This window comes from Montipora capricornis, chromosome 10 (assembly GCF_036669925.1).
Source record: "Montipora capricornis isolate CH-2021 chromosome 10, ASM3666992v2, whole genome shotgun sequence".
Lineage (NCBI taxonomy): Eukaryota > Metazoa > Cnidaria > Anthozoa > Scleractinia > Acroporidae > Montipora > Montipora capricornis.
The window spans coordinates 3048001-3075907 of record NC_090892.1 but is presented as its reverse complement, the minus strand read 5'-3'; the positions used below and the strand labels follow the sequence as shown (position 1 = coordinate 3075907).

Genomic DNA, 27907 nt, shown 5'->3' with positions numbered 1-27907 from the left:
TAATACTAGGGGTAATCGAAGCTTAGGCGAGTGCGTTCAATGTTTGTAGGACGGTACAGGTTTGGTACAGGTAGCAACTGAGGGGGGAGGGTGGATGGTTCGTGCGATAGGGAAATGTTATTACAGTGGAACCCCGATACAACGATCCTCGATATAACGATATCCCCGGTAAAAAGATAAACATGCTATGTCCCGGCAAAAGTTACAGTAAAATGTATGGGACAGAACCCCGATATAACGATCTTCAATATAACGATATTCCCGATATAACGCTGAGTTCTTAGCGTACCGAGCGTAAAATCTTCCCCGATATAACGATATTACAGCATCAGTACACAGATACAACATCAAATGTTTAAGTTTTGTTTTGTTTCCCTTTTACGATTCATACCACAGACTTTGATGTGTAACCTTGATAACGTCTAATGCTTTGCAAATTGTGAGTCATTTGATACTCATTACAAGTTTAATTAAACAATATGTACAGTAGTAAAAAGCACATGTTAATTTTACCCCGATATAAAGATATTTTCGGTTATTTTAAGGCAATATCGTTATATCGGGCGTCTCGTTATAACGATACCTCGATATAACGATCTAATTCCACTGTACTGCATCTATGAACGTGACAACTTGTTAGACGTAATCATTAACTATTTATTTGGAATTCTACAAGTAGACAACTACTTATTACTTGCAAGTCTTTTCAGCTTGTGGTATTAAAGACCTAAGATTACTTTTCTGTGCTGAACGCTTGGACAAAATAAATTCAGTTTGTTGATTTCAATGCCGCGCCGACGAGCGTCATATCTCGGTAGATTTACTTTGTGGCACAACGGCCGCCAAGCTTCACAACTCGATTGATTTACTTTGAGGCACAACGGCCACCGAGCTACACAACTCGGTAGATTTACTTTGTGGCACAACGGCCGCCAAGCTACACAACTCGGTAGATTCACTTTGTGGCACAACGGCCGCCGAGCAAAACAAACCGGTTTGATGCAAGCGCGAGGAGTCGCACACATTTTCCAAGGACAGTGACGAACCATGCTTAATCCAAAGTAAAATTTTACAGACTTCAGTTGACAGACCTTCAGCAATCTTTCAGCTCTTTTCAACGATGAACGATGGAAGATTATCACACCTCACAAAACGCTAGAATAATGAACGCCGACGACGCACAAATCACCACGTGCGATAGTTCGTCAAAGTGAGGCAAAACGTAACCAAGCGCCTCAAAGCGAGGCAAAAGTGTGTCGACGAAAATGCAATCTCGAAAAAACTTCCCTTACAACACAAATTAGGTGTTGCGTTCTCGTACCTCGAACGCAAGAAATCAATTATCAGTCCTAGCAGTAGTGGAACAATTGGCACCAGGACCTATTAAATGGCCGAGCACCCACGAGTCTCCTATTGCTCAGTCGTAGAACTAGTACCGTAATCGGAAGCTCGTAGGCTCGACTCCCGCCGCAGAGGAGCACTCGGGATTTTCTGCGCATCGAAAAAAAAATTGTTCGACAGTGAGTAAGTACGTAAGTAAAAAGTTGAGGACTTAATTTCACGAGCCCTGAATAGCCAAAGGCTGATAAACTTGTGTCCCTACAGAGGGGGCAAACAAAGTGTGTTATGGGGCATTCGAAAATAGAGAATAATTCACATTCCCTAAAAATACACCATTGAGCAACTTGCTGTCACCTTTTAATGGAATCATAATTAAGTAAATCATGACTGAAAAATATTTGAACTTTTTCCTCTGGTGGGTCCCATTTTTGAGATGACTACTTTTTCAGGGGGATTTTAAAAAATGAATTTAAACATGAGTCCATTACCCAGAGCCTCCATCTTCCATATTAGTCCTCTGAGTCAACCCTTTCCCGTATCTTTCTACTTTTAGAAGCACCTCGCAGGGGGGCTTTAGTGGGTGTTTTCACAATAGCCAATCATAAGAGACCTATGGTCAGCCATTTATTACGTCACATACGTATGTGACCTATGTGGACCACTTCACGTATGTTCTCAGTCACATACGTCACATATCGTCAAAATATAGTAGTTCTAAAGCGTACAATACAGATGGAAGCTCCGGGTCATGACGGGCTCCGGTTTTAAAAGCAACACGCCACGTTTCCTACGAGTCTTGAATCAAAAATTACTGTGCCTTTCATAAATATTCGGACTCTGAAATTTGGCCTTCAACATGTTCTCTTATTATTGCCACCAATCATGTTTGCGCCGACAGTTGGCAGCCAGTTATGAAACAAAGAGAAGTCAACTGAAATCAGCCAAATACTGGATGTCTTACGGCAGTGAATAATAATGAAATTAATGAATACACAGATTTACCAACTATGCAATGATGACTAATTACATTTACGATTTTTAACATTTACAATTACAACATATATAGGCATACGGTTATTTGCACAAAGCTGAGAAACGAATAATACGTCATGTTGTAATAATTTTTTCATCTACCCGTAGACTTTATAACTGTTCACACTTAGGAACTCATTAAACTGATGATGGCATACGCATGCCGAAATATGTCTTTTAAAAAAGTCGTCTGTTTCCTAAAGATAAGATGGTTTAGAGTTAAACAAGAAGAAAAACTCTTTAGGATACCATACGGAAAGGCTTAAGTGATTCTTGGATATGGACTGATACCATTCAGTGAAATTATTCTAAAAGCGAACGGCGCCGGATGGAATGTGTAACGAATAGGTGGCAAACAGTTTGAAATTCAGGGTTGCAGTATGGGCAGTAAGGATTCTGAACCTTCTTCATTTTAAACAGGACGTTATTTGTGTATAATTTTACATTGAAACATGGAGAGTTTGACTTCCGTCGAAGCCGAAAATGGTAAAGTATATATTCTCTGCCGTTCATGAATATCAAAGGCATATTCCGTCTGGCTTTTTTTCTGCCGTTGGAGGTTGAGAATTCTGGTGGTTAATTAATTTGAAGTTTCAAGTCTTCAATCAGATCTTCTAGTATTGGGGCACAAATCGGGGACAGTGTACATGGAAATAAAATCAATTTAAGGACGGTGCCTACTATTGTTATTGCGCATACGTTCTGCGCATCTCGAGATATTCGGATTTCCTGTGCGAGGTGCTTATTAACACAGGGATATTTTTTTCGCGATTCAAAACTATGCGGGAACAGTAGAACTTAGCAAGTGCCCTTGGTATCCAAAAAGAAAATTGGGGGTAACCATGCATTTTTCAGAGATAATTAAGCTTCAATTTGGAAAAGAATGTCATATATTGCTTTGTATTTTAAAGCTTTTCACAAATATTGTTGATTAATTATCTTCGAAAAATACAATACAATACATACTTAATTGACTTAGGGGCTTTTCAGGGCCAATGAAACACAACGAAACGACAGAATATCATTTAATACTATTATTGGCTCTAGCCAAGTAACTGCTTTGGGAAATACAAAGAAATTTGAGCATTTCACATTGTTATGTTTAGTGCCAAAATGATTTCCTCAAAACCTGTAAGCTACCTGTTTAAACCCTGAAACTTTGCAGTGATTTTAAAAGTGATTGGAACTCACAAATGACGCTAAGAATCCCAACTGGCCGGAGGCAAAGCAGTTGGCTATTTACAAGTGCAGCTGGGAAGTTGAACCAGGGACTACCAGGAACACAGTCAGCAAGTGGTTAGAGCGGGTCTTGAACCCGGGATCTCCGGATCTCAAGGCAAGCGCAATAACCACTGGGCCACACTGCCTCCAGCGTGGTTACCCCCAATTTTCTTTTTCGATTTCAATAACATTTGTTAAGATCTGCTTTTCCCGCATCTTCAGTAAACCGCGCAAAAATACCGTTCAATTACTAGGCACCGTCCTTAACTCAAATCAAATCAAACGTTGGTTTTTAAAGAGAAGAAAACCAGAGTAACTAGAGAACGACCGCTTGGGGTAGAGTACAGAACCTACCAATTCAACCCACTTATGAAACCGAGTCTGGGAATCGAACTCGGAAACATTGGTGGAAAGAGGATGGAGTCACCAGTATCCCAACAAGGAGCAACGACAAGTAATTGAATAGAGAGTTGACCACACAGAGGATGGTAAACCTGTGCTTTTATTTAGTGGTGCTGCAGTGTCGCAATGCATTTCATTACTTTACAAAAATAGCTTTAATACCACATTTAATGTGCTAAATAGAAATAAAGCAAGGCAAAGTTACCTTTTTAGGTACTTTTTGTGAGACAGATGGATAGAAAGTTCACTGATAGCGAGAAAGACCTTTCTTGATTTCGCTTCAAAGTTTGAATGCTCGACGCACACTGTAAACTTTCCACCACTGTAATATTTAAATATGTATTTCTAGCAACATGGAATTAATTATTGTGCCAACGTTTTACGCCATAAGAGGAACAACCACTCTTACAATTCATTAACGTCAAATTGCAAAATCAAGGATCTTGAAATTTTGTTGGGAAAAATAGAAAATGTATTAATTTTTACCGAGTATTTTGACAGAACGCTAATTTTGAAGACAGCATCCGCATGACGGTAAAATAATCAAAAATGGCGGCACCCGAGAAGATGGAGTGGTCGTTCCTTCAATAAAGCAACTTGCCGTTGCGATAAATATGCATTAAATACGAATGTAAATATGATAAGGAGCAAAATGACATCATTTGTATTTATCTGAATTGCAATGAATTGAATACCAGAAGAAAAATATTTCCCTTCCAAGTATTAAGCACCGGACGTTTTTGAGACGAGGACGGCAACCTGGAGTGAGCTATTTCTCCTTTTAACTTGTCTTCACACAACCACATTTATGCCAAGTGTTTTTTCTCCATTAGCAAAGATGATTACTTAAAAATCCTGGGAGACACCACTGTCCTGGCAGGCGAAATGTTCTCTTCCGGTTGCCGTCCGCGTCTCAAAAACGGGCTAATAGCGAGCTTAAGCACGCATCGTTGTGTGTGAATTGTGTAGTAGAAAAATACTATTGAAAAACCGTTTATTACATTACTACAAACATATGACTAATCGTGCTGTTAGATAAACAACATAACCTGAGGTGAGCATAAATTAAGCATTTGAAAGAAATATGGAATTCACAAATATTCTGTGACTAAGACCACCCCCAATTCTCTCCGAATTCCCCACGGGGATGAATAATTATACTACTACCACTACAACTACTATGGCCGAACTAAAGCATGCCTCACATTTAGCACCGCTCTTCCAGGTCTCTTCCGAGGCTTTAAAACCACGACGTAAACAAAATACCCAGGTGTGACTGGTCAAAGCTGTGATTAAACGGTCTTAACTACGTTTGGATACATATTTCACGTTGAACCAAATTCTACGATTGATGAAAAAATATAACTCTTACTTTACGTAAAAGGGCGCTGGTACCAAAGTGGTAACTACAGTTCGCTGTGCCGAATCCAGCTCCATGCGCTTCTCTTCTTTCTCTTATTGTTCGGGTAAGTAATCATGAAACGATTCTTGTCAACAGAACTCTAAAAATAAAGACAAAAGTATAAGTTAGGCCTTCTAGAATCTCTTTTAGGGGTGAAAAATAAGATCATTGACATCAAAATTGAATAATTAACAACGATTTACCGAAGTGGAGGTGGATATATAGGGTAAGGTTTAAAAAAAACTCCTTATTGCAATCATGTTTGTGATTTGAAAACATCTGTATGATCTCAAGTACAACTTAGTGTCTGTCTGTCTGTGTTTCTGTCTATCTGTACGGCTTTCCGTTGTGTTTTGTATCCTTCTGTCAGTCTGTTCAAAGGACCACCTACCGAGACGACAGACGGACCACCAACCAAGTTGCCATGAAAATTATTTCCTGCTTGATCAAGAATAATGGTACCAGAGGTGTCCTCCATGTTGAAATAAGCTCTAACCACACCCTTGTGGATAGGGAGCAGTAGACCAGCGGTCTTCATGTACTTCACAATCTCCGAGTCTTCAACACGTACGCCCCAAAGAGTTAACTGATACAAAATGATATGCACCTTAAGATTGGCCACTGTTAACATCATTTATCAAAGTAGGAGGGGGGTAGGGGCTTGGGGGTAGTTAGGGGGTAGGGGGTAGGTGGTAGGTAGGGGGTGGGAGAAGGCAAATGATGTTAGTTAGGGATGCAACAAGCAAAATGGTATTTGAAACCAAAGACAAAGAATTTACATCTGTCAGTCACAAAACACACTGACAATAGACCTTATTCACGATGGCCGCCATGTTGGATTTGCTATTATCATGCAAATTAGCTACACACGTCTGAGGGGGCAAACAACACAAGTTCGAGGGGTTATAAAGAACATCTTAGCCACATAGATGATTTGTTTCACGTTCATTGAATGATTATCACCTAAGTAGTAAAATAGAATGATTACACAAGTTACTTCGATGTTAAAAAATGAGCAGATAACGAAGTAGAAAGTCAAAATGTTAAAGGCAATCAAAAGATATAAAATTATTACAAAAGGTACTTAATTCTAAATTCTAAAATGCACTTTTAGCAATATTATTTCAATATCTCGACGAGCCGATTTTCCGCAATTTGCCTTTTTTCCAATGTTTGCCCCCCAGCATAACACATGGCTCATTTGCATGATAATTTCAAAACCAACATGACGGCTATCGTGATTAAGGCCTATTAAATGAACCATTTGCAAACGCATAACAAAGACATGGAGATGATACTTGTCAATGCGGCCAGGCTGCTTTAGGGATGACTGGGTTAACAACATCTACAGCTCAACTAAAAAACTGTCCCCTTTAACCAATTCCCCTTCCACCCTAAGAGCGACCCTTAAATACATTTTACTCTGTGTACGTTCAGATGATTTTACTCATCATTGCTGGGGCTGAAAGTATTAACAGCATGAAAAGAGGATGCATGTTTTTACGCTTACAAACACAGCTGTCAAAAAAACGACGACCAAGAAAATTCTTTGGGACTCACACAAAAACTACTCAATTTTCAAAAACGTCAAATGTCATACCTCATCAACAGTTCCTTTCATGTAATTAACGCTGTCGCGTCCCACATAAAGAGCAATATCGGTATCCTAAAAGCAAGGAAAGTTAGCGTTAGAGGACTTGTTTCTTTTGATGTCATGTTGCGAGAAAGGTTGAAAAGATTTCATACCAACTAGGTTGCCGGTAGAATATATTGGTCATTTCACAGTTTTAAAATAAGAAAGTTATATAGCTTACTACTCAAAAACAACTTTCAAGTTGACAAAGATGAGACGTACCCAAGTATGCGGCAAAACATTACTGTGCTTTCCAATTGATGAACCGTTGACGAAAAGTTCAAGGCTGTAAGCTAAAACACAAAATGTGTTTAGAAACGTACATAATTATACGAAAGTCCGGCGCTACTTGCTGGAAGTAAAACATTCTTGGGTTTCGACAGTTAAATAATAGGTCCGTAGATCAGTTGGTCGGTCATTTAGACAGATAGGCAGGCAGGCAGGCAGGCGGGCAAGCAGGCATTAGACGGGCAGGCAGAGAGTAAGATTGCAAGTCAGTACGGGGCAGTAGGTCAGGAAGGCATTTAACACTCACTCTGAGCGTCGTATCTGTAGACTAAGTGATGCCATTCCTCAGGTTCGATGACTTCTAATCCTTCAGCCACATAGGAACCAAGGTTACCATGTATCTGTCTGCAAGGCAAAAAATGAATTGACATTTCATGAAACGAAATTGAAGAGGGTTTCGTAAATTGCACATTAGCATAAACGAATTGCGACAACATTAACAAGGGTTCGAAAAGTACGATCAGATTAACAAATTAAGCAATAGATGGTTTACAACCAATCTCTACTGAGACACGGATAACAATGATGTAAAGTACAATGACTGGTGGACGAACAAAAAGAGCTAATTAGAGATCTCTTGTTTTCGTCCACCAACGTGGCAGCGGTGACATAACGTGAAAGCCACTATTCTTAAAGGAGTGTTTGACAAGGATGCATCTTACCAGATTGTCTTCGGTCGTAAAAGCTATAAATAATATATAGACTTAGCCAAGCCTAAAAGCGGAGCTCCCTGGTTGTGTAATCTTACAATAAGTTAACCTGGCTTGAGCCTACACAGTACCTGGTCAGCAGTCAACTTGATGACCTAAACGTGCGCCCACGATATGGTCACGTGATACTGGTCACATTTGCTTACATAGAGGGGTGGGCGTACGTACGGTCGGTCGTAAGTTGACCAAAACCAAATTTTCTCGCACAGATGGTTTACCGTATTTTCTTACCCATGGTGCCCCGCGCGCGCTCGGAGCCCCGCTATGATTATTTTTGTTTATCCAGGCGATTGTTGGAAACTTCTGAAATAGAAGAAAGAGTCATACCTATTTTTCAAATACAAACAAAGTGTAGCGTCAAGACTACACACAATTGGCATGACATCATAAGGATAATCCGCTGACATCCAAACCCACGCACTGATGGTAAAACTGCAAGAAACATGGAATTATGGAACGAAGGTATGCCATACTCACGACTGAATTACCGAGCCAATACATTAGCCACAACATTCTAACTCGTATGTCTGGAAACTAAGGGGAAAAAAAAACTAAAAGATGATTTATCGAAGGTGACTCGGAAATACTCGGAAAAATCCGAGTGCTCCTTTCGGAAGGAGTCGAACCTACCACCCTCCGTTTATTACTTCGGATGCTCTACCACTGAGTTATAGCAGACCTGCGGGAACTACGCCATCAAACTAAGTTAGGCTGACAATTGTCCCGCCATACTGTTAGGATCTAAATTGTTGGAAATGGAACATATTCGCAGTATGCTCCATTATTGCGAATATGCAATATTTCTTTCCGTGGTGAAACAAAGAATTAACAACATGGGCCTTTTTAATATGGCGACCATTTTTGAGTCACGAAAGGAGTGAAAACTCTTGTTTTGCACCCCCTGAACTAGTCTCCTTCGCAGCCGCTCGGGCCGGAGTCACGCAACGCTCCCCTTCCCCACGCGTGGGGAACGGGAGCGTTGCGTGACTCCGGCCCGAGCGGCTGCGAAGGAGACTACCCCTGAACTAGCTTCCAAACACATCAAGTGGAGGCTCGAGTGCGAACTCTATTGTCTTTGATCAGCATGGCCGCCTGGTGACAAAGGTCCATTCCTTAAAATATTCAATGAGAGCGAGATGTCTTACGCCTTCGTCGCATCTAGCCCGTGTACAGCCGCCCACTCTGCGCGAAAAAAAAAATTGAAAGGAGCGTCTGTGATGTATCGTTGATAATCGTGTTCCGGAATAATTTTGCTTACATTATTAAGTGACCTACGCTGACCAAAATTTGCGTGGCTCATATTTCTTTGGAGCTAAATTCTCAAAATGGTGGTCAATGAGGTGGATTTCAAACGTGCATTGAAGAGCATCTCCGATAGTTTTAAGATACTTTGGGCCTATAGCATAGAAGCACTCTTTAAAGGAAAGGATGTATTTGCAAGTCTTCCAACCGGGTACGGCTCTGATCTTCAGAGCAGCACAGATCATTGCCGATGAGCTGTTATTTTCCTCGATATGTCCACATCTCAAATCTTCCAAGGCAACTCGCTTTGTAGATTGTTCTTGAGAATGGCTAGGCTGGTCCGAGCGAGGCGTTGGGATTACGTTGACTGGTAAGGGATAGCGGGAGATGTTTTCGAGCTGACAATCTTTTGAATAGTGCTATATTGACCTCGTGCGCTTTCGTTTCTTTAGCGCTGACAACAATTCCTAAAAATATACGTAGAATCGATTTCCAATTTACACTCCATAGATAACAATTCCACTTGTACTTTAAAAGAAAAACCTCTATGACCATCAGAAAGATTTATTCGTATTTTTTCCCGTGAGCAAAGTACACACGAACTCATCGTAAAATCTCTCACGGTGGTTCTCACGGTGTTGATGTGGAGAAATAAAAATAAAAGCCAATCAAAACTCGTTGTTTCAATGATGTAATGATCAATGGGTAATAACCAATGAAATCATTTTCCAAACATTCCAGGAAAAATCACGTGGTATTGAACACGATTATCAACGGTAAATCACAGACGCTCCTTTCCGATTTTTTTTCGGAGAGCGGACGGCTGTACACAGGCTAGCCGCATCGGACAATTCTGGAAATAATTTCGAATTCAATCCAATTTGGAGGCTTTGAAATATACACCTTATTCCAAAATGGCTACCATTTTAGTATTCTTTCATGTGCTTGCGAATTAGCCCTTTTTGCCTCGTTGAAGCTTAAATATTCTTTTGAATTTTACGTTATAGAACGGGGCAAAAAGGGCTAATTTGCAAGCCAACAAATTAATACTATGAAGCTGGCGGCCATTTTGGAATAAGGTGTATTATTTCATCGATTAAACATCGTGTTTCTACCTCTCTTGACCTTAGTGTGACTAAAAATTTCCAGTCGTGTTGGGTTGCTTGAAAAAAAAAACACCTAGCTAGCTTGCGATTGGAGAGGTACACTACCAAGATGTCATGCCTGTCTGTCAAACCAAGGTTATGGATAGAAGGCAGAAGAACATGATCATCTACACCATCAAACTGCAGTGCTTGATTGGTCCTGAAGAAAACACATTCATGATTACAACAAAAAAGCATGAAAAGAGTTCGACCTTTGATTTTCACTTTGGTGTTTCGATGACGGTTCCAAAGAAAGCAGGTTTGAACCAGGAGACATTTGAACTCAGTCCAACTGAGTTGAACAAGTCCACTGCTTCAACATTCATGTGCCTGGATTTTTCACAGGCTTCTTTCTTATCGACTGCTTAAGATCGCGGTTCACTTACATAATTGCGTTCGAGGAACACACACTCTAATCGTGTCAGTCTCACGGGAAGTCCCTCGGGTATCGATCGTGATGCCATACGATTTCAGCATTGGGACGCCATCTTTTCTGGCACAAATAACGTCGATCTCATATGATAGTGTTACGGCTTGCCAGAGCGAAGACGGGGTCAGTATCTGGATTGGTGACCTATCGCAGAAAAACCAGCTAAACCTGCTCTATAAACCCGTCCAACATGTTACACTAACCTGTCAGAACACCTGGCCTCCAGTCGTGACCAAATAACATCTTGTTGTCCAAACACCATCATACCGAGCCGGCCACCTGTGATTGTGGTATCGTATAAGTCACCCGTATCTGCTAGGACTTTTTGGTATTGCTTGACTTGAACTCTGTCGGTAGTTACGATAGAAATAAGAAATGTAAGAAATGAACAAGCGGATTATTTAAGCAATTCTCGGTTTTCACATGACGTCACGACCGCCATGTTGGTGCCCTAAACAAAGAAAAGGCGGCCATGTTGGTGCCCCGACCAAATCCTCCGGGAATTTAACTCTATTATTATGCAAACGCTTCCTTTTGTTTTCGTTGAAAAACATGGCTGTTGATCACGTGAGTGAAAACCGGCAATAGAGGACGTTTTCCGTGTTTCCATAGCCTCATCTAGACACAAGGGGGAGTTGGGAGAATTCTCGACAGTTATGCAAACCCGAGAGGCAGTCGAAAGTTTGCTTATCTGTCGAGAATTCTCCCAACTCCCCCGAGTGTTTAGATGAGGCTATGGAAACAAGGAAAAAAGTCCTCTATTGCTTTCATAAAACATTTCTCAACGATAAGTCAACAAATGAAGGAAAATGCCGGTTTTTTTTTACTTCTTGATTGAAACAGATTTTGTGACACACACTCATATTTCCTACCAACCAATCAAAACGCGCGTCTGACAATACATAACCAATCAAAATTTGGGTGATGTCACAGCCATTCTTCCATACTCATCGAAACACAGCTATTGACCGATAAGAGTGTGCGTACTATCCTAATTATTTTATAAAATTTATTAGAAACCTTACTATGCATATAAAGGAATCACTGTTTACATTTTTTGCCTCATTAGCAAAAAGCTATCATTTCCTAATTCTTAATTAGCGCCGTTGCAACCCAAAAAGTTCTTAACGAGTAATAGGGAGCTTAACTGTGCGCATTTTTGAGACGCAGACGGCAACCGGAAGAGAACATTTCGCGAGCCAGGGAAGTGGTGTCTCCCAGATTTTTATACTCATCATCTCTAATTAAGATAAGAAACTTGGCAATGAAATGTGGTTGTGTGAAGACAACTTAAAAGGGAAAACAGCTCACTTCCGGTTGCCGTCCGCGTGCTTAAGCTCCCTAATAACTGGCTCGTTATCAAAGCTAAGAGGGTCAAATTGGAGGTTTAACTAAGTTTAAAAGTTCTTTTACCTTTTGAATTCAATTTGTAAAAAGGATGATGTCTTCTGTGAGCAAACTCGTATGTTAATTAAACAAAATGTAAACAATGACGTTGGCTTAGATTCCCTTATTAACGAATTATTAAGCATGTTACTATATGCAATCTGATTGGCTCAAGTACTTGCCCTGTCTATAAAAAAATTCTCATGATCTAGTTCCAGATCTCTCCCGCAACTTGCGGGAGGGATCGTAAACTAAGTTGGCTGGCATCAGCCAATGAAATTATGTTCCTATAACCGCGGGTGATCATCGAGGGCGACACAAGTTGTAAAAATGGTTCCGAGTGTAACACATGTCGATCAACTTGACTGCCAACAAATTTGCCAGAACAGTTGCGAAACTAAGGACTTTACGATCTACGACGTCAATGAGAACCCCACGAAACAACAATATCATTGGTTAAAAGAGGAAAAGTAATCGTGCTGCACGTGCGCACGCATTTTAGCAAATATTCGCGCGGCTCTCTGCACAACGACGTGAAATCACCAAATTTAGGGAGCTTACGAAACGACGACGCCGACGGCAACGACGAAGCTACAAAACAATAGGTTTAGTGAGCAAAAACAATGGCTCTGCACGCTCTGCACGTGCGTTTTACACTTTGGTACATTTCTTTGCCGTCATCTCCTAAATGACGACGTGAAATGACCAAATTCAAGGTTCTGTGGAGGACGTTAGCACATGACGATGAATTTTCAGTTCTCTCTCTAGGCTTCCAACCCACTCATACCAGTTTAATTCCTCAACAGTTACTACACATTTTTAACGCGAAACGACATGAAATAGTTTCGTAGTGATATAAATAACGCGAACTCGTATTTTTAAATGAAGTCCTCGTAGCCGTCGTCGTCCTCGTTTCGTAAGCTCCCTTTTGAGGTTTTGACGACAACGCCAGCGCACAAATGTGAATCTAAAATTTTTACTCTGAAACTGCTCGTACCAATTTATTTCTAGGATACTTCGCCCAAATTGTACAACGCGAACGAAATGGCCTAACCACGAGAAACTTACGATACTGCAAAGTTATTTTTTCAGGTGTCGGTTTCGTCGACGTCGCGCCGTCGTAAATCGTAAAGTCCCTACTGTGTATTAAGTGTAAAACGCCTCAATAGCCAGGCATTGATTCTTGACCCTCCCTTCCTCCCTCCACCCGCAAACAAAAAAACAACAACAAACGGTCACCAAAACAAATCCACAAAAAGAGAGGAATGCCACAGTTGCAGTTTAAGCCGGTCCTTTTTACGCTCCTTGCGATCAGTTTTACCTTATCAGACCGGTTGAAGGACGGTGAGTGATGTGGAAAGCATAAGGTGTCTGAAATTTCCAACCTTCCATCTTTGGGTCACACCAGAGGAGTTTCACCTACAGAACAGACGAGCGACAAAACAACGGAGCTTAACTTTTATTCTTAGTTTCATTTTATTTGGTGTAAATGCACTATTTTTCAACCTTATTAGCTGTATCCCCTGAATGCCACAACGCTTCTGCTAAGTTGACACCTGGTCCCTCGTTAGAATCGACAAGCTAAAGAAAGAAAACAGGAAAAATAATATACGAATGTATCCAACAAAAAAAATCTAGGTGCCTTTTTTAACCTTTTTTAAGCGACAACTGCGACATAAGCGTGAGCATAAACATAAGCATAAGCATAGCGAAGTTCGCACTTGTTGCATAAGCATAAGAAAAGTGACATACGCAAGCGCAGTTAGCTCCAGAAAGAAACTCGCTGGAGAATGAGACGAGGCACGTTTCCAAAATGGTGGACGGTCTTATGCTTATGTTTATGTCGCAGTGTAAGCCAGGCTTAACAAACACCTCATTGATATGTTACCCATAAGCTTACTGCATTAGCTAAATTTAGAATACGCGCCCCGCCAAATTGTGGCCAATCAGATTGTGCCTGGTTACTTGTGCTTCAGCAAAGTCATGGATCGTGAAATACCGAAAGCTGATAGGCCGCATTCTATCGCTGATCGACACTTGTGGGGTATGCACTTCTGCTGTAATCTGGTTTTGATTTTCGGAAGTTTAGCGTCACGCGCGGATTAAATTTGTTGCTTCTTTACTTCATCGTCTTCTCCTCTTGAAGAAAAGTCTCAACATATGAATCAATGTGATTTAATTTCATTAGATTTAATTTTGGGTCTTCCCAACAACAAGAACAAGAACAAGAACAACAACAACAACAACACTTGTGGCTAAATAAGCTTGAGACCTGGATAAGTAATTGTTATTTCTCTGCTGTGCAGTGCGTACCTTTAACTGGAGGCCTTTTAATCCAGCCTGAATGTTGGATTCCCGGAAATTGATGCTTTCTTTCCTCCACATCACAACGTAAAACTTGCGGTTTGATTGATAACCAAATACCACGCCTACATAATCCGAGCCTTCAGCTCCTTTGACAAACAGTACACCACTGTAATCTACAGGCCCATATCGTACAGAACCTTAAAAAAAAAGAACTTTTTAAAGGAAATTTCAGGGCGGTTTTCTTTTTGATTGGTATTTAATTCTTTGATTAATTAATTAATAATTCTTCTCGGTTTTCACATGACGTCACAGACGCTATGCTGGTGTCCCCAAACAAAGAAACGGTGGCCATGACGATGTTGGTGTCCAGTCCCAATCCCCAGGAAACTGAATCTACTATTATGCAAAACATTGCTGTTGATCACGTGAGTTCAAACCAACAACACAGCCTTGGTTAAACCAATCAGAAGTAAAATTAAATTTTTCACGCCCTCAGAGCCGGCTGCATGTTGCCTCGAATGATGATCAGTTCAGCTGATCGTCTTCTCCTACAGTGATTGGTCACGTAGTTAATCTTGGTCTTGCTATATTTCATGGGTTTGCAGAATTCGGTTCATTTTGAGATTACTGAAAACAGGATCGGAGAAAAAAAAAACAATGAAATTGGAATGTTGCCGTATCTGATATCTGTTCGCTTCATGCCTATTGGCGAATCATTTTAGTTGTTTTCAGTGTGAGGGTAAACATTTGATAAGGTAACGTTAAAAATAAAGATGCTGTACTGTTAGGCAAAGATGAAGAGAAGAGAACACAAACCGATAAGCATAGACGGGTGTTGAGACGAAACATCTGTCACTTCCTCAACATCGATACCCTACGAAGAAAGAAAAGAAGATTAGATTAGATGACGAGGAAAAAAAAAGAAAGCGTCGGCTGGCTCAACTGCAAGCAATTGACAGACGATGTTGGAATGATTTGAACCAAGAAAAAAAGTTCAACTACAATCTATTCCTTCCACGAAACTGCATATAAATGCAAATTGAAGGAAGACGCCCTGCTCCTCCCTGGTTTTATAAATAAGTTTACGACGAAATACAAGATTGAAAAACTCGGCAAGTAATGGAGAAGCTGAGACACATTTGCCTCACCTCTTTGCTTTCTAAATAATATTTTTCTCTCTCCAAAATTCTCTCTTTTTTGGTATAATGCACTGATGTAAAAAAAAAAAGGTAACACATCGGAAAAGACCTTTACGCAGGAATGAATGGACCTTTTCTTTTTTTTTTTTTTGCTTAGTTGTATATTCCTGGCCTCGGTTGTTCAAAAGATGGCTATAACGCTATCCACCGGATAAATCACTAATTTAATAATTTCTTTTTTGTCATTATACAACTAAAAAAAAAAGCCTTTGACTCAACACCACAATACGAACGGTATTAAACCCTTAGGCTATCAATTCAAGTTGCACACCCAATTCCGGTTGACTGGTCTTTAGATACGTCTGCGTTCGCTGGCTAACTGGTCTTGAATATAGAGGAAAAACACTAAACAACAGAGGCGTCGCCTGAATAAAAAGAAACGGCACTTGTCATATTCGAAAGAAAAAAACAGCGTACATTCTTAGCTACTCTCCAAACAGGAACTGGATCACTATGTCCTGGATACAAATCCACAATGAAGTGATCGGTGAAGCTTGTCTTATTTAGGTGTTTAACATTCGGGCAGTGATCAAAATTATCTGGGACGCCATCACCATCGAAGTCGGAGATGCAGGCATCACCAATAGGGTTTGCTGAAAGCAAAAAAAAAAAAAAAACCAAAACACTTACACATTGTAAGCGTCAAAGCCGAACCACTAACCACTCTTGGGTAAATCACTTATGTCCAGAAATGCATGCAGCTCCAAAAATTACAAATTTCACCATAAAACCCTTCCTTAAACCATTTTAATAAAAACTAAGAAAATTGTTAATAGTAGATGCCCATGACAAATTTAACAAAAACTACAAATTTTGCTTAGATTGCACAAAATTGTGTACCCAGTAACAAAGCAGGAAATTTTACAAAAATTACAAATATTGCAAGAAATTGCTTCTTACCCTAACTGGAGAAAACCAAATTCAACAAAAACTGCAATTTTTAAAAAAATCTCAAATTTCACAAAAATTGTGATAGATCGCAAAACTGTTAAAGTTGGAAAATGTAGAGGGCAATGACAAATTTAACAAAAACTACAAATGCTGCAAAAATTACAAATTTCACAAAATTTGATTGGCAAGCAGCTTCACTAATAGCAGAACATTTGGATGTCGTTTACCTTTAGGGTCGTAGAATAATTCTACGTGTTCTTGGCGTGAATTATTAACCAAACGACAATTATCGACGAGATTGGAAACACCATCGCCATCTTGATCTTCATCGCATGCGTCTCCTACAAAGAATGAAGAAACGGAGTGAAAAAAACGTTTACAAGCCTGGTCAATTATGAACAGAATTGGGGTAGGAGAGAAAAGACAATGCCCCAGTCACACTAACTAAACAAGGTTCTATTTGAACTGGTTTAGAAAATGAGGATAAGTGACAGAAACATGTAGGACTGGATTTGGCATATGGCTCACTGTGGTTCAGGTAAGTGGGCTTGACTGGTACTTAATTTCGAGTCGACAAAGATTAGTAAGCTTAGCAGCTGGCGTAGGTGAATACGTTTTGATGTGAATGGGGAAGACAGCATGGATCAGGAAGGAAGGGGTAATGAAACAAGTTATGAGCAGAGCGGGACGAATGACGGACGCGTCATACAAATTTAGGGAATTATACAAAAATTCGGAAAATGACAAAGTAAGTGATTGCCTTTCATTCGATAATAGGGACTATGAAAAGGGAAAGCACTGCAAGGTTTCACGGAAGAAATAATGTCAATTCAAGCTAAAGGGTAACCCACCAACACTCTAGAAACGAGACGAAATGAGAGGACTTCACAATCACACCAGCTTTTTACCAAGTTCCTTTCTAATTCACAAATCCGTTAAAGTACACGCTTTTATTGCATCGCTATGATTGGCTAATTTGCCAGGCCATATTCAACAATACGTGTTTGTGTTGCCCGATGTACGGCCCGCTGTAAGACTCGGTAAATTTGAAATTTTGATGCACGTTTTTTACGTTGTTTATATGAAATAAACTCGTGACACTGTTTAAATCTTACAAGCAAATAAGATTTATTTGTTTTTCAGATTTTTATGCATGCCAATATATTTGTTGCAGTTGAACCTTCCGCTTGACTTCAACTAGTTTCCTTTCCAGCGAGCCTTATCACTACTCAGAGATATAATAAATATCTTATTAACTTCCTTTTCTCGAACCGAACCGTAATTTATGCATCCTCATTTTTTTCCGCTAATTTATGGCCCAAAACGTGCATAAATCAACTTACAGTACGGACCTCGAACTCGTTTAGTAAGAACCGATTCGCTCTGACGAAGGGCTAACGCTCGAAACGTCAGCTTTTAGAATCTCTGTACGGTGGTCAATTTACATTATCAACTCCGTTGATAAACCAAATTTTTGTATAGTAAGAGCAACGTTAATCGAGCAACTGGTCATGAAATCCGGAAAACGTCAAGAGCAACAACAGTGCTGTCGCAATTCACGTTGAACTGACCATAACCGTGCACAATCGTTGTTTTCGGTCCGCCCGCACTTTGATTGCGAATTAATTAATGAAAACGTTTGATTAGTCATCTTGTCCTAAAATTTACAAATATGTTGTTTTGTGCACCGTCAAAGCTAAAACAGCCAACAAAAACATGAAACTAAGAAACTTGTCGAATTTCATAATCATCTCCATATATTAACCATGGTAAAAGGCATATAATAAAAGCAACTTTCTCTTCGTACCTACGCTATCAACATCTGCATCGGCTTGATCGCCATTTGGTAGATCCACACAGTTATCGTAAGCATCTGGGACCCCATCACCATCCCTGACAATAGCCAGCCATACAATACAGTTAGAAATAAACCAAATTTCATTTTCACAAAGACACGACACCTTAACAAAGGTCCTCACAATACCACCCCCCCCCCCCCCCCCAAAAAAAAAAAAAAAAAAAAAAACCCGCACTTTTTCCCAATATTCCTGAAAAGACAGCAAACATACTCGGAAGAAAACAGCAGATTACAAGAACGCTACTCACTTGTCTGTCCCTGGTCCGGCAAAACACGCATCACCAAAACCACTGTCGTAATTCGCGTCCTATGCAGAAGCAAGATAGGGATTATTAACTTATGATCAGCACAAACTAACTGAGGAACTTGTCTTCTCCTCTAATGATTCACTAATAAGACCTAACTGCCACGTAAAGAGCATTTAAACACAACCATCGTACACTTTGTGTTCACATATCGGTTTAGCACATATGGCAGGTATGTCATGTCTATGATTCTTTTTTTTTTCAGCCAAGCCGGTTTTCACATCGTTTAAGCTCTTTGAAATTTGAAACATCCGCCATCTTGAAATGGTGCATCTTTCCTGTGACGTCACAGATGAAACCTTCGTTACAACTTCGTGAAACACGGACTTGTTTTTATTTGGAATATATTTATTTTTTCATGATGGTAAAGCGTTGAGTCGTTCAGTTTTGTAGTAACTCAAACAAAACCGGGCATTCTATGCATAAATTCCCACAAGACATAAATTTGAAGAAACAATGGGTAACATTTGTTCAAGCGAAAAGAGCCGCTTTAGTAGAGTCGTCGGTACATTCTGTTATTTGTATCAACCATTTTTCTCCCTAATGGTATGAGAAAAGTTACATATCAGAAATGGGTCTCAAAAAGGAGAAGCAACTATTTCCCGGTGCCGTGCCGACGATTCAGGCCCTTCGGTTTACACGCCCTTTAAATCCCTTCCAAAGAGGTAATACCTGCTGTACATAAGTAGTTTTCCATAAAGAAACCACTCTTTCCAACAGGGAATCGATTTTCGTTTATATGTGTAACCGGTCTTGAAGAGCGTGATCTCCTACCCATGTTACCCATATTATCTACCACTTACTACATGAACGGTCATCAGGATCAATCCTTTTATTAGCCATTGCCAGGATTACTAATTGTTCAATAATAACCCTTATTTGCTTGTATTTACCTACCTGAGTAGGATTAGATGTCTTAGGGCAGTTATCACATGCATCACCAACACCATCAGTGTCATTGTCAGCTTGATCAGGATTACTTACTGTTGGGCAATTATCGCTACTATCCGAAATACCTGAGAAAAGCATTTATCACATTAAAACAATGAAAAACTAAATATGTTAATAAAACCAAACCATCTTTTGTTCAGTATAATGGCGTAATACCATCATCGTCCAGATCTCCAATCTCGCAGGCGTCCCCTATACCATTTCCGTCACTGTCACGCTGATCAACATTCGCTATTGCGTTACAGTTGTCACACGCATCGCCAACTCCATCTCCATCCGTATCTGCCTGGTCTTGATTTTTCACAAACTGACAGTTATCCTGAATGGTTTTCGAGAAAGAAAAAAGTGACGGCTTTTTGAATTTTTCTGCTGTTTGTGAATGATAACGAAGATGCTAAAAATCATAAAACAACTAACCTCGAGATCAGGAATTACATCGTTATCATCATCGACATCACAAGAGTCTCCGTCGGTATCATCATCAGTATCTTCCTGACCCGTGTTGGGTACACTCGGGCAGTTATCCTAAAAACCATTTCATACAAGTAAGAAAAAAATTGTACCGACTGTAATACTAAAAGAAATATACACCTTTTTGAATGGTTTAAATTATAATAAACGCCGTTATTTTGCGAGTTGTGTAGTATTTTCCTCTCCCCTTCGGGGCTCGGAAAAATACGGGCAACGAGCAAAATGTCCGCACATATTACATGTGAAACATTCAGTAACGGATTTATTATTCCAAAATTTCGCCATTTTCTCGTTGACTTCTTCCTGCATTGACTGACGCGTGCGAATGACGAAAACAACACAAAAGAAACCATTCAAATATGCTTATTTGATTAGATAAACGAAATGACGAGTGACAAGCAATGACAAACTAAATTCTCGGGCTTTGCATCGTGTTGAAAACAATTTCTTTTATTGAAAAACTCCCGTTCCGTCCGTATTTGCTGTGTTCTATAAACCGATCAAACAGTGTATTACCATCTCATAGGTTGCGCGTTCTCTTGACCAAATATGGTAAAATGGCGTAATAGTGGTATAATAAGATCAATTAAAGTCCGGTTAAAAATCTTGAGTGAACTCTTTTTGAGACATTAAATAAACTCCAACTTAAAGTTTCCAGTAATCTTGGATTTGCTTAATCGGGCTTTGATGAACTGGGGCCCGTTGCTCGAAGCCTGGTTACCGTTAACCGTTGCTTAAGAGGTATCAAAACCTGTAGGTTTCCATGGTATTTAACGCCGCTTCGAGCGACCCGAGCCTGAGCCTCGGACTACTATTTATGAATACTGACGTTTCGACAATCTCACTGGGTCACACTGGGACACTGGGATAGTGTGCCCCTCATAAGGGCGGACCGTAACACCGGGAGTTCCGTGCCCTGCCCTTTGCGAACAGTGTGTTCGCTTCTTTAATGTCCCACAATGTTAACAGCAAGGATTGTGAGAAGGGACCTACGGTTTATAGTCCTCATCCAATAAGACTTGAAATTCAAACCATTAGCAGATGTAATTGCAGAGGAAGCAATTTCTTCAGTTATTATTTTAAGATCCCGAGTGTTGGTCCAGCCGAAGCTCGAGCCCGCGACAGCCGGTCAGCGGTAAACTTAAGAACGGCACATTCTCTTGTTTACACTCACTTGGGCCATCGTACTTCCCTTACTTCATCAACAACGAGCTCAAGTTTTGTTTTTGCATACCTTCTTGCAATTCGGTAAAGTACAGCTTAGACCAATGGAGGGAATTCCATCAAGATCTGAATCAACTTCGCACTCTTCTCCATCACCACCAAAACCATGATTACACTGAAACGAAAATGTATGTCACGCTTTAAAAATAAGCGTGTATTTTTCAAAAAGTGCACACTGTTACAACCATCAATGGGCCATAAACGAGATTTTAAATGTTGCAAATAGACCAATTTCGATATATTAAAATTCAGTCAAAAACAAAAGGCATCATCTCGAGGCTCTGGGGAATAAACTCATACCAATCCTTATATTTATTCCCCAGAGCCTCGAGATGATGTCTTTTGTTTAAGGACTGAATTTTAATATATCGAAATTGGTCTATTTAACCCTGGTTCCCACTTCCCAAAATCAATAGCACTCAAAAAAAATAGGCGCAAACGAATGTGAAATAAACATTAAGCAAAAACGCAAGAACAGAATTTTTCCCTCTTCCTTAACCAAGCATACGAACGATGACTTAAACCAATTAAAGAGTAGTTTGACCGCCATCTTTAAACAGTCGTTCAAAGTCAAATCAAACCAATATGTTCGATTAGCTCTGAAGGATTTTAACAAAAATAAGACATTTGACAGGAAATGTATGTGGTTCGAACTGAGCCAATTTTCAAAAAAAAATTTTCCGAAGGGAACGCGAGAAAATTTGGCCACACTGACGTCCCCAAAAATAAGAAAAACGCGTGCGGTTCAGGCTTTACAAGCCATACCAGTGCCCAGCTTGTGCGCGATTCTAGGAACTCTTGGGAGCCTCCTAAATAAAGTTGTTATTATTATTATTATTCTCTTATAATCTCTTATAATCTCTTCCTACAAGTTTACTGCGCGTGCGCATGCTCCATTTTCTTTTGGTTAAATTGTATTGATGAATATGAAATGGAACGAGGCTTCAGTGACGACACAAAATTTAAAAAAATACGAAATTTACGAAATAAAATAGATGATGTGATACCGTGCACTTGAATAGTGCGGTGCCAGTTGAGGTGCACTGTGCATTCTTATCACATGTGTGCGATCCATTGGCGCACAGGTCACCAGGAAAACATCCAGTGTATCCATTTCCGGTAAATCCTGGATGACACGCCCCGCAGAGGAAACTTCCCTGTAAGAATTATAAAAATAACAAAACTTTCAAAAAACGTTAGCGATTTACGTCCTTTTGTCTCATGTCTTGGATTCTAAAATGCTGTGAAATTAACGTTGAGTTTACACAAAAGGGATGGCGACCGCAAATCTACAAAACAAGACCATTATCGATATGGTCAAAATGACCATTGATGAGAAATGTATCAATAGTAAATTAATAAAACAATTATTTACTATTATTACAATTTATGCATTTCTCATTAATTATCACTTGGACTTGATAATGAGGTTAGCTTAACGTCGAAACGTCGTTTTTACACACATATATTTGGCATACAACATGAAATTGTTTGACCTTTGTTGTCTCTTTACTTCAACACTGTTGGAGTGGTTTGCAACCAATTTCTAGAGACGAAGATCACAATGGTGCAATGTATCAATGCCGGTGGACGCACAAGAAGAGCACCAACATGGCGGCGATGACGTAACGTAAAAACCACCAATAGCAGGATACTCCGCTCATTTCGTGCCAAGATATCGCAAAATACTAACAGCAATATCAAGTTTTATTTTAAAGTCACGTTTTCGTTGATGTTCCCACTGCACAACTTTAGCAACTACGATGACAAAAAAAAAACAAAAAAAACTTGGTACTTTATCCCGACCGAAGAGAATTAATGTATTTAAGACGTTTAGAGTCGCTTGAAATCTTTACAACGGCAGTTCAAAAGATACGTCTTTCATATATTTTACAATCACTCTTTACCTTGTACAGCACTTAATACGAATCCGCAGCTGACCAGCTCGCGTCGATGGTGTGATAGCTAAAATAGGCTGATTTAGCAACAGAACGGGAACGTCAGTGGCGACGGCGCGCGCAGAAAAAACACCAATGAGAATTCAGAATAGAATAGACTCCACTCTTTTCTTCTCTATTCTAAATTCTCATTGGTAGTTTTGCTGCACGCGACGTCGCCACTGACGTTCCCGTTCTGTTGCTAAATCAGCCTAATGGTAGGGGAGGGCAGCGCAATTGCAAGCTTACTTTGCAACTGAAGTTGTTCAATCGTTGTTTAAAATTCAACCTCCACTCTTACCACAGAATAAGTCTAAACCGAAGAAAATTGCATTTTAAAATCGTTTATTTTCACGTTAAAAATTTCGCGGGCGCTGCCATCTTGAATAATTGTGACGTGTTTACGGTTGCCCTATTGTTCTGACACAAAGAGCTTTTGTCTAATAACAATAGGGCAACCGTAACACGTCACAATCATTCAAAAATGGCGGCGCCCGCGACATTTGAAAACAAGAATAGGCGATTCTAAAACTTATTTATTTCGGATACAAACACTTTCTTTGAAAATACTTCAGACTGACTTGACTGTAACGTTTATTTCCCGTGATTTAAAGTTATTTTTTTGGTTGAAGTGGAGGTTCCCTTTAAAGTATATTTTTGATATGAAGGGGAGAAGTGATCTGCGCACTTATCTGGGCAATTTAAGCTAATGTCTCTTATAGAGAAGACACCAGGAGGCTTCAACGCGCCTCTGCGATGCCGGTGCACTGATGCTTTACCAACTGAGCTATGAAGCCACTCAGTTGGAACAAGCTGCTCCGATTTAAGTGCCAGGATAAATTCTCCCGTTCATCCATAACTAGCACTTTAAATATACTTCTTTATATCTTTCATATATTTCAGAAGTACGTACATCGGTATTAATGCATTGTGCATTAGGATCACAAGTGCTTATCCCCTCTTTGCATTCATCGATTTCTTCACAAACTTGTGTTGAGTTCTGCGCATCCTCGAGACCAACACCTGACGGCGCATTACCGCGATACCCAGCAGGACACGCGGCACACTGGTACCCAGGAACGAGGTTCTCACACTTGTCCGAGTCATAACAGGGATTGGCACGAGTACACTGAAAAAGGACAAAATAGTTTTGAAGTGGATGTTTTAGTATCACAAATTCGAACCACACTCAGTGCCTTCAACAATAACGACATTTTATTTTAACTCTTTGATTATTTCTTTTCCATTTGAATGGGCTCTATCGAGCTACAATTTCGTCTCTCTTTTGAATGCTAAAAGGGTTTTTGAAACTGCCAAAACTAACGATGCAGTCTGAGACACAGTGCCATTGACAATCGCCCCCCCTTCCTTGCACACTGTTAGGCCTTCGAGGTCAAACACTAATGAAGTTCGTTTTACAAGAAATCGTGAGAGAAACTTCTCAAGGTTGAGGTTGTGGGTGGAAATTTGATGTAACATAATCTACCAAAAAAAGTATTAAAACGGGTGTGCCTACAAACGTTTTGGTCACCATTGTTTATTTCTGCACCGACTGAGACAATTAATTTTACTGTCTTCTGTTGTCACAGATGGCAAGACCGTATAGATTGGTAAATTTTGAATAGTTTAGGCTATTTTTTTTTCAAAATTCTTGCATCTGCCAGTGGATAATAAAAGAGTTTTGCTCAGTGTTACTGATGAGTTACCATAGAATGCAATTCTTGTCAGGTGCAGCCTTTTAGCCGAAAATACAAATCACCTTTACGAAAACCTACCAATAAGCGATCAACTTGAAATACTCCTCCCACACTCACCTCATCAATATCGTCACAAGTGCGTCCATCGCCCTCATATCCACTGGGACACAGACCACATTGGGATTGACCAATACCAACATTGAGACAGCTTACACCAGGAAAACAGGTACTTTCTGATAAACATGGACCTTGAATGAAATGATATTACACGCAGTAAAGTAGTGACACTCAGACATCGAGGAAGACTACTTTTATCTTGACTTTAAAAGCGCAAAACACAACGCAGAATAATGGGCAGTTGTCAAAAAAGATCTGTTACTCAAGCAAGGATCTCGGGAGATAAGGCCGGAAAGTTGCATCTACTATGATTAATATGCAATTCACTTATTCATGACATCCAAAAGACTACACATGAATAAGCCATTTCCGAGTTCATGTCTACCTCCTCTTCAAAGCGAATCTAAGTGCAAAGTTTTTGTGATGGTAATCAGTTCTACTTTACGTATGAATGAAAACTAATTTTCATAAGAAAAACTTCGCACTAAGACTCGCTTTGAAGAGGAGGCAGACATGAACTCGGAAATGGCCTATTACGGTACCCAATACAGCAGAGGCAGAGGTAGAGGTGGGGAATTAGTAAACATAGAAGAGCAATTAGAGACAAGGAAAAGATCGAGTGTTCCAGTTGTATTGCCCTTCAGTTACATACTTACAGTCGTCGGGAGAGTTGCACGTCTGACACAAAGAACAGTTAGGGAAGCTTCCATGTCTGGCCCATTGACCAGCGAGACATGGCTGACAGCTTGTCTTCATGGAAGTGCTTGTATAACCATCAGCACAACACTGACATGTCTCTGCTCGGCTCTGATTGTTGAAACTTCCAGGAGGACACAGATCACAAGGAAAACCTAACGGGAACAAAACAGCCAAGCTTAAGGGCCCACACCGTGACTAAATTTCGTGTAAAACGAAATTATCCAAATAGCTGACATGTGGTTTCCATGTTGTACTGAGAAAGTAACACTGTTTTGGATGTGAAGTGCTCCAGTCTAATTATAAGCACCGATTTCAAATCGGTATGCCTTTCAGTGACTGTGTAGTACATCGATTGAAAAAAATTTTCAAAATTTGGGAAATTTCTGCGGCCTTCCGCGTTAGTATAGCGGATATCGGTGATGGGCTGAGGCAAACAAAGGAGGCCAGAGTGCGAGTCCTTTACTCTTCTGAATCTTTCCTTAAAACTAAGTTACTTAGAAATGAGTACCTCGCTTGGCACAGGCTTCCCTGATTTCCCTCCGGTTCTGCCGAGAAGCAATCTCGTCCCCAGAGTACGCTTTTCTTTTGGTCAGCGCCAAGAACACGGACTCGGGCCGCTTCCAAGGCAGAAGTCCGCAAATCACGGACTTCCGGCTCAGCTACGTAAGCTCAGAAACTTGAAACAAGAGTGGTTGTTAACTGTGACAAACATGGACCTTCACTGCGACTGCGGATAAGGTTGGAAGTGGCCAGAGTCCGTGTTCTTGGTGCTGACCAAAAGAAAAGTGGACTCTGCGAACGAGATTGGTCGAAAAGGAGAGAAAACCCTCTGCACAAATCTCCCCGATGTTCTGTCACGCATGCGCGTCGTCACGTCAATGCCACGTCATTCTTCTGCCATTGGGCAGGCGTTAAAATCCAAAGTGAAACTAGTTTTAGCGGGTTTTAAACATGCTATTGTTCAATTTTAATAATCTTGTGATGCTGTTCGCTTTGCAGAAAAGATCGCCACCGTTTTCAACTCCCGAAAGTGTGGTGAGATTGTTTCACTCAAGTATTTTATCAGTACCTTTTCAAAATGAATGTACCTTTTCCATCACTGTAACGTCCCGGTGTACAATCCTGCTTCATTCCTTCGAAACACACTGTTCCAGGCTCACAGTCGAAGCATTTCTCAGGGCACCACTGATTTTAAATTAAATATTAGCAAAAAATGACAATGAAGAAAAACCAACATGAACTGAAAAAATACAGGTCCGCTAGCTGATTAGTCTTAACTTACCGTTTCATTGCACTTCACGTAAGTGCTAGCTGGACAGGGAAGCGCCGTTCCATTTTTGCAGAGCTGAGGATAGGAAAATTACGAACAATTATCCGAAGGAATAAAATTTGCATGGTTGGTGAGATGTCGACAGGTTTAGGCGCCGTCCACAGGTATCTGTAAAATTTTGTATCCGCAATTTTTTTTTTCCGAATGCGGATTGCGTCCACACGCATCGGGCGAATTTCGTGGCCTTATCCGGAAATTTCGAATACGTTCTCCGTAGTGGGAATTTTTGAATACAGTTGTGCAGCTATGATTAATTTGTCCTTTGAATACACCAAAAACGTCGTGATATTTTTACATGATATCAGTGTCATCTGTCCATTTAAACGAGTCCACGTATTTCCTTTTGCTTGTTTGTGCTGTTTTAGACTTTTTTTTTTTACCCTGAAAGATTCTCACGGGCAACTCGTTAACAAAACAGAGAAATGGCGCCAACATACAATTGTTACGCATGCTCAACAAGCAAAATCTTTGTCAAAAGCACTAGGCACTAGAGTGTGTCAGTCTAGATAAGTGTGGACAGTGAAAACGATTCGAAAACGATTCGAATACGCCACGTAAGGACGCAGATATTTTTGAATCCAAACAAGAAAAAAAAAAAAAAAGAAATGCAGATACAAAAATCTCCGGATACGGGTGGACGTGGTTTTAATTTTTACAACAATTATCCGTTTTCCCGAGCTCATTTTACA

At 40.2% G+C, this 27907-nt stretch overlaps 1 protein-coding gene across 1 annotated transcript in view; it reads right to left on the bottom strand.

The window, feature by feature from the left end:
* Positions 1-4078: 4078 nt before the first annotated feature.
* The window catches only part of LOC138019025 (uncharacterized), a 141127-nt gene continuing 117298 nt past the window's right edge, over positions 4079-27907 (bottom strand). Inside the window, 26 exon segments of the mRNA XM_068865690.1 lie at positions 4079-5498; positions 5790-5984; positions 6999-7064; positions 7254-7324; positions 7567-7664; positions 8357-8461; positions 10496-10576; positions 11050-11193; positions 13554-13651; positions 13739-13813; positions 14546-14736; positions 15356-15413; positions 16156-16331; positions 16857-16970; positions 18437-18522; positions 18736-18794; positions 19690-19808; positions 19900-20062; positions 20161-20268; positions 21449-21553; positions 22446-22595; positions 24289-24504; positions 25190-25320; positions 25846-26040; positions 26977-27073; positions 27171-27233. Of these exon segments, the coding sequence (XP_068721791.1) occupies positions 5403-5498; positions 5790-5984; positions 6999-7064; positions 7254-7324; positions 7567-7664; positions 8357-8461; positions 10496-10576; positions 11050-11193; positions 13554-13651; positions 13739-13813; positions 14546-14736; positions 15356-15413; positions 16156-16331; positions 16857-16970; positions 18437-18522; positions 18736-18794; positions 19690-19808; positions 19900-20062; positions 20161-20268; positions 21449-21553; positions 22446-22595; positions 24289-24504; positions 25190-25320; positions 25846-26040; positions 26977-27073; positions 27171-27233 (3060 nt within the window). The 3' untranslated portion in view covers positions 4079-5402.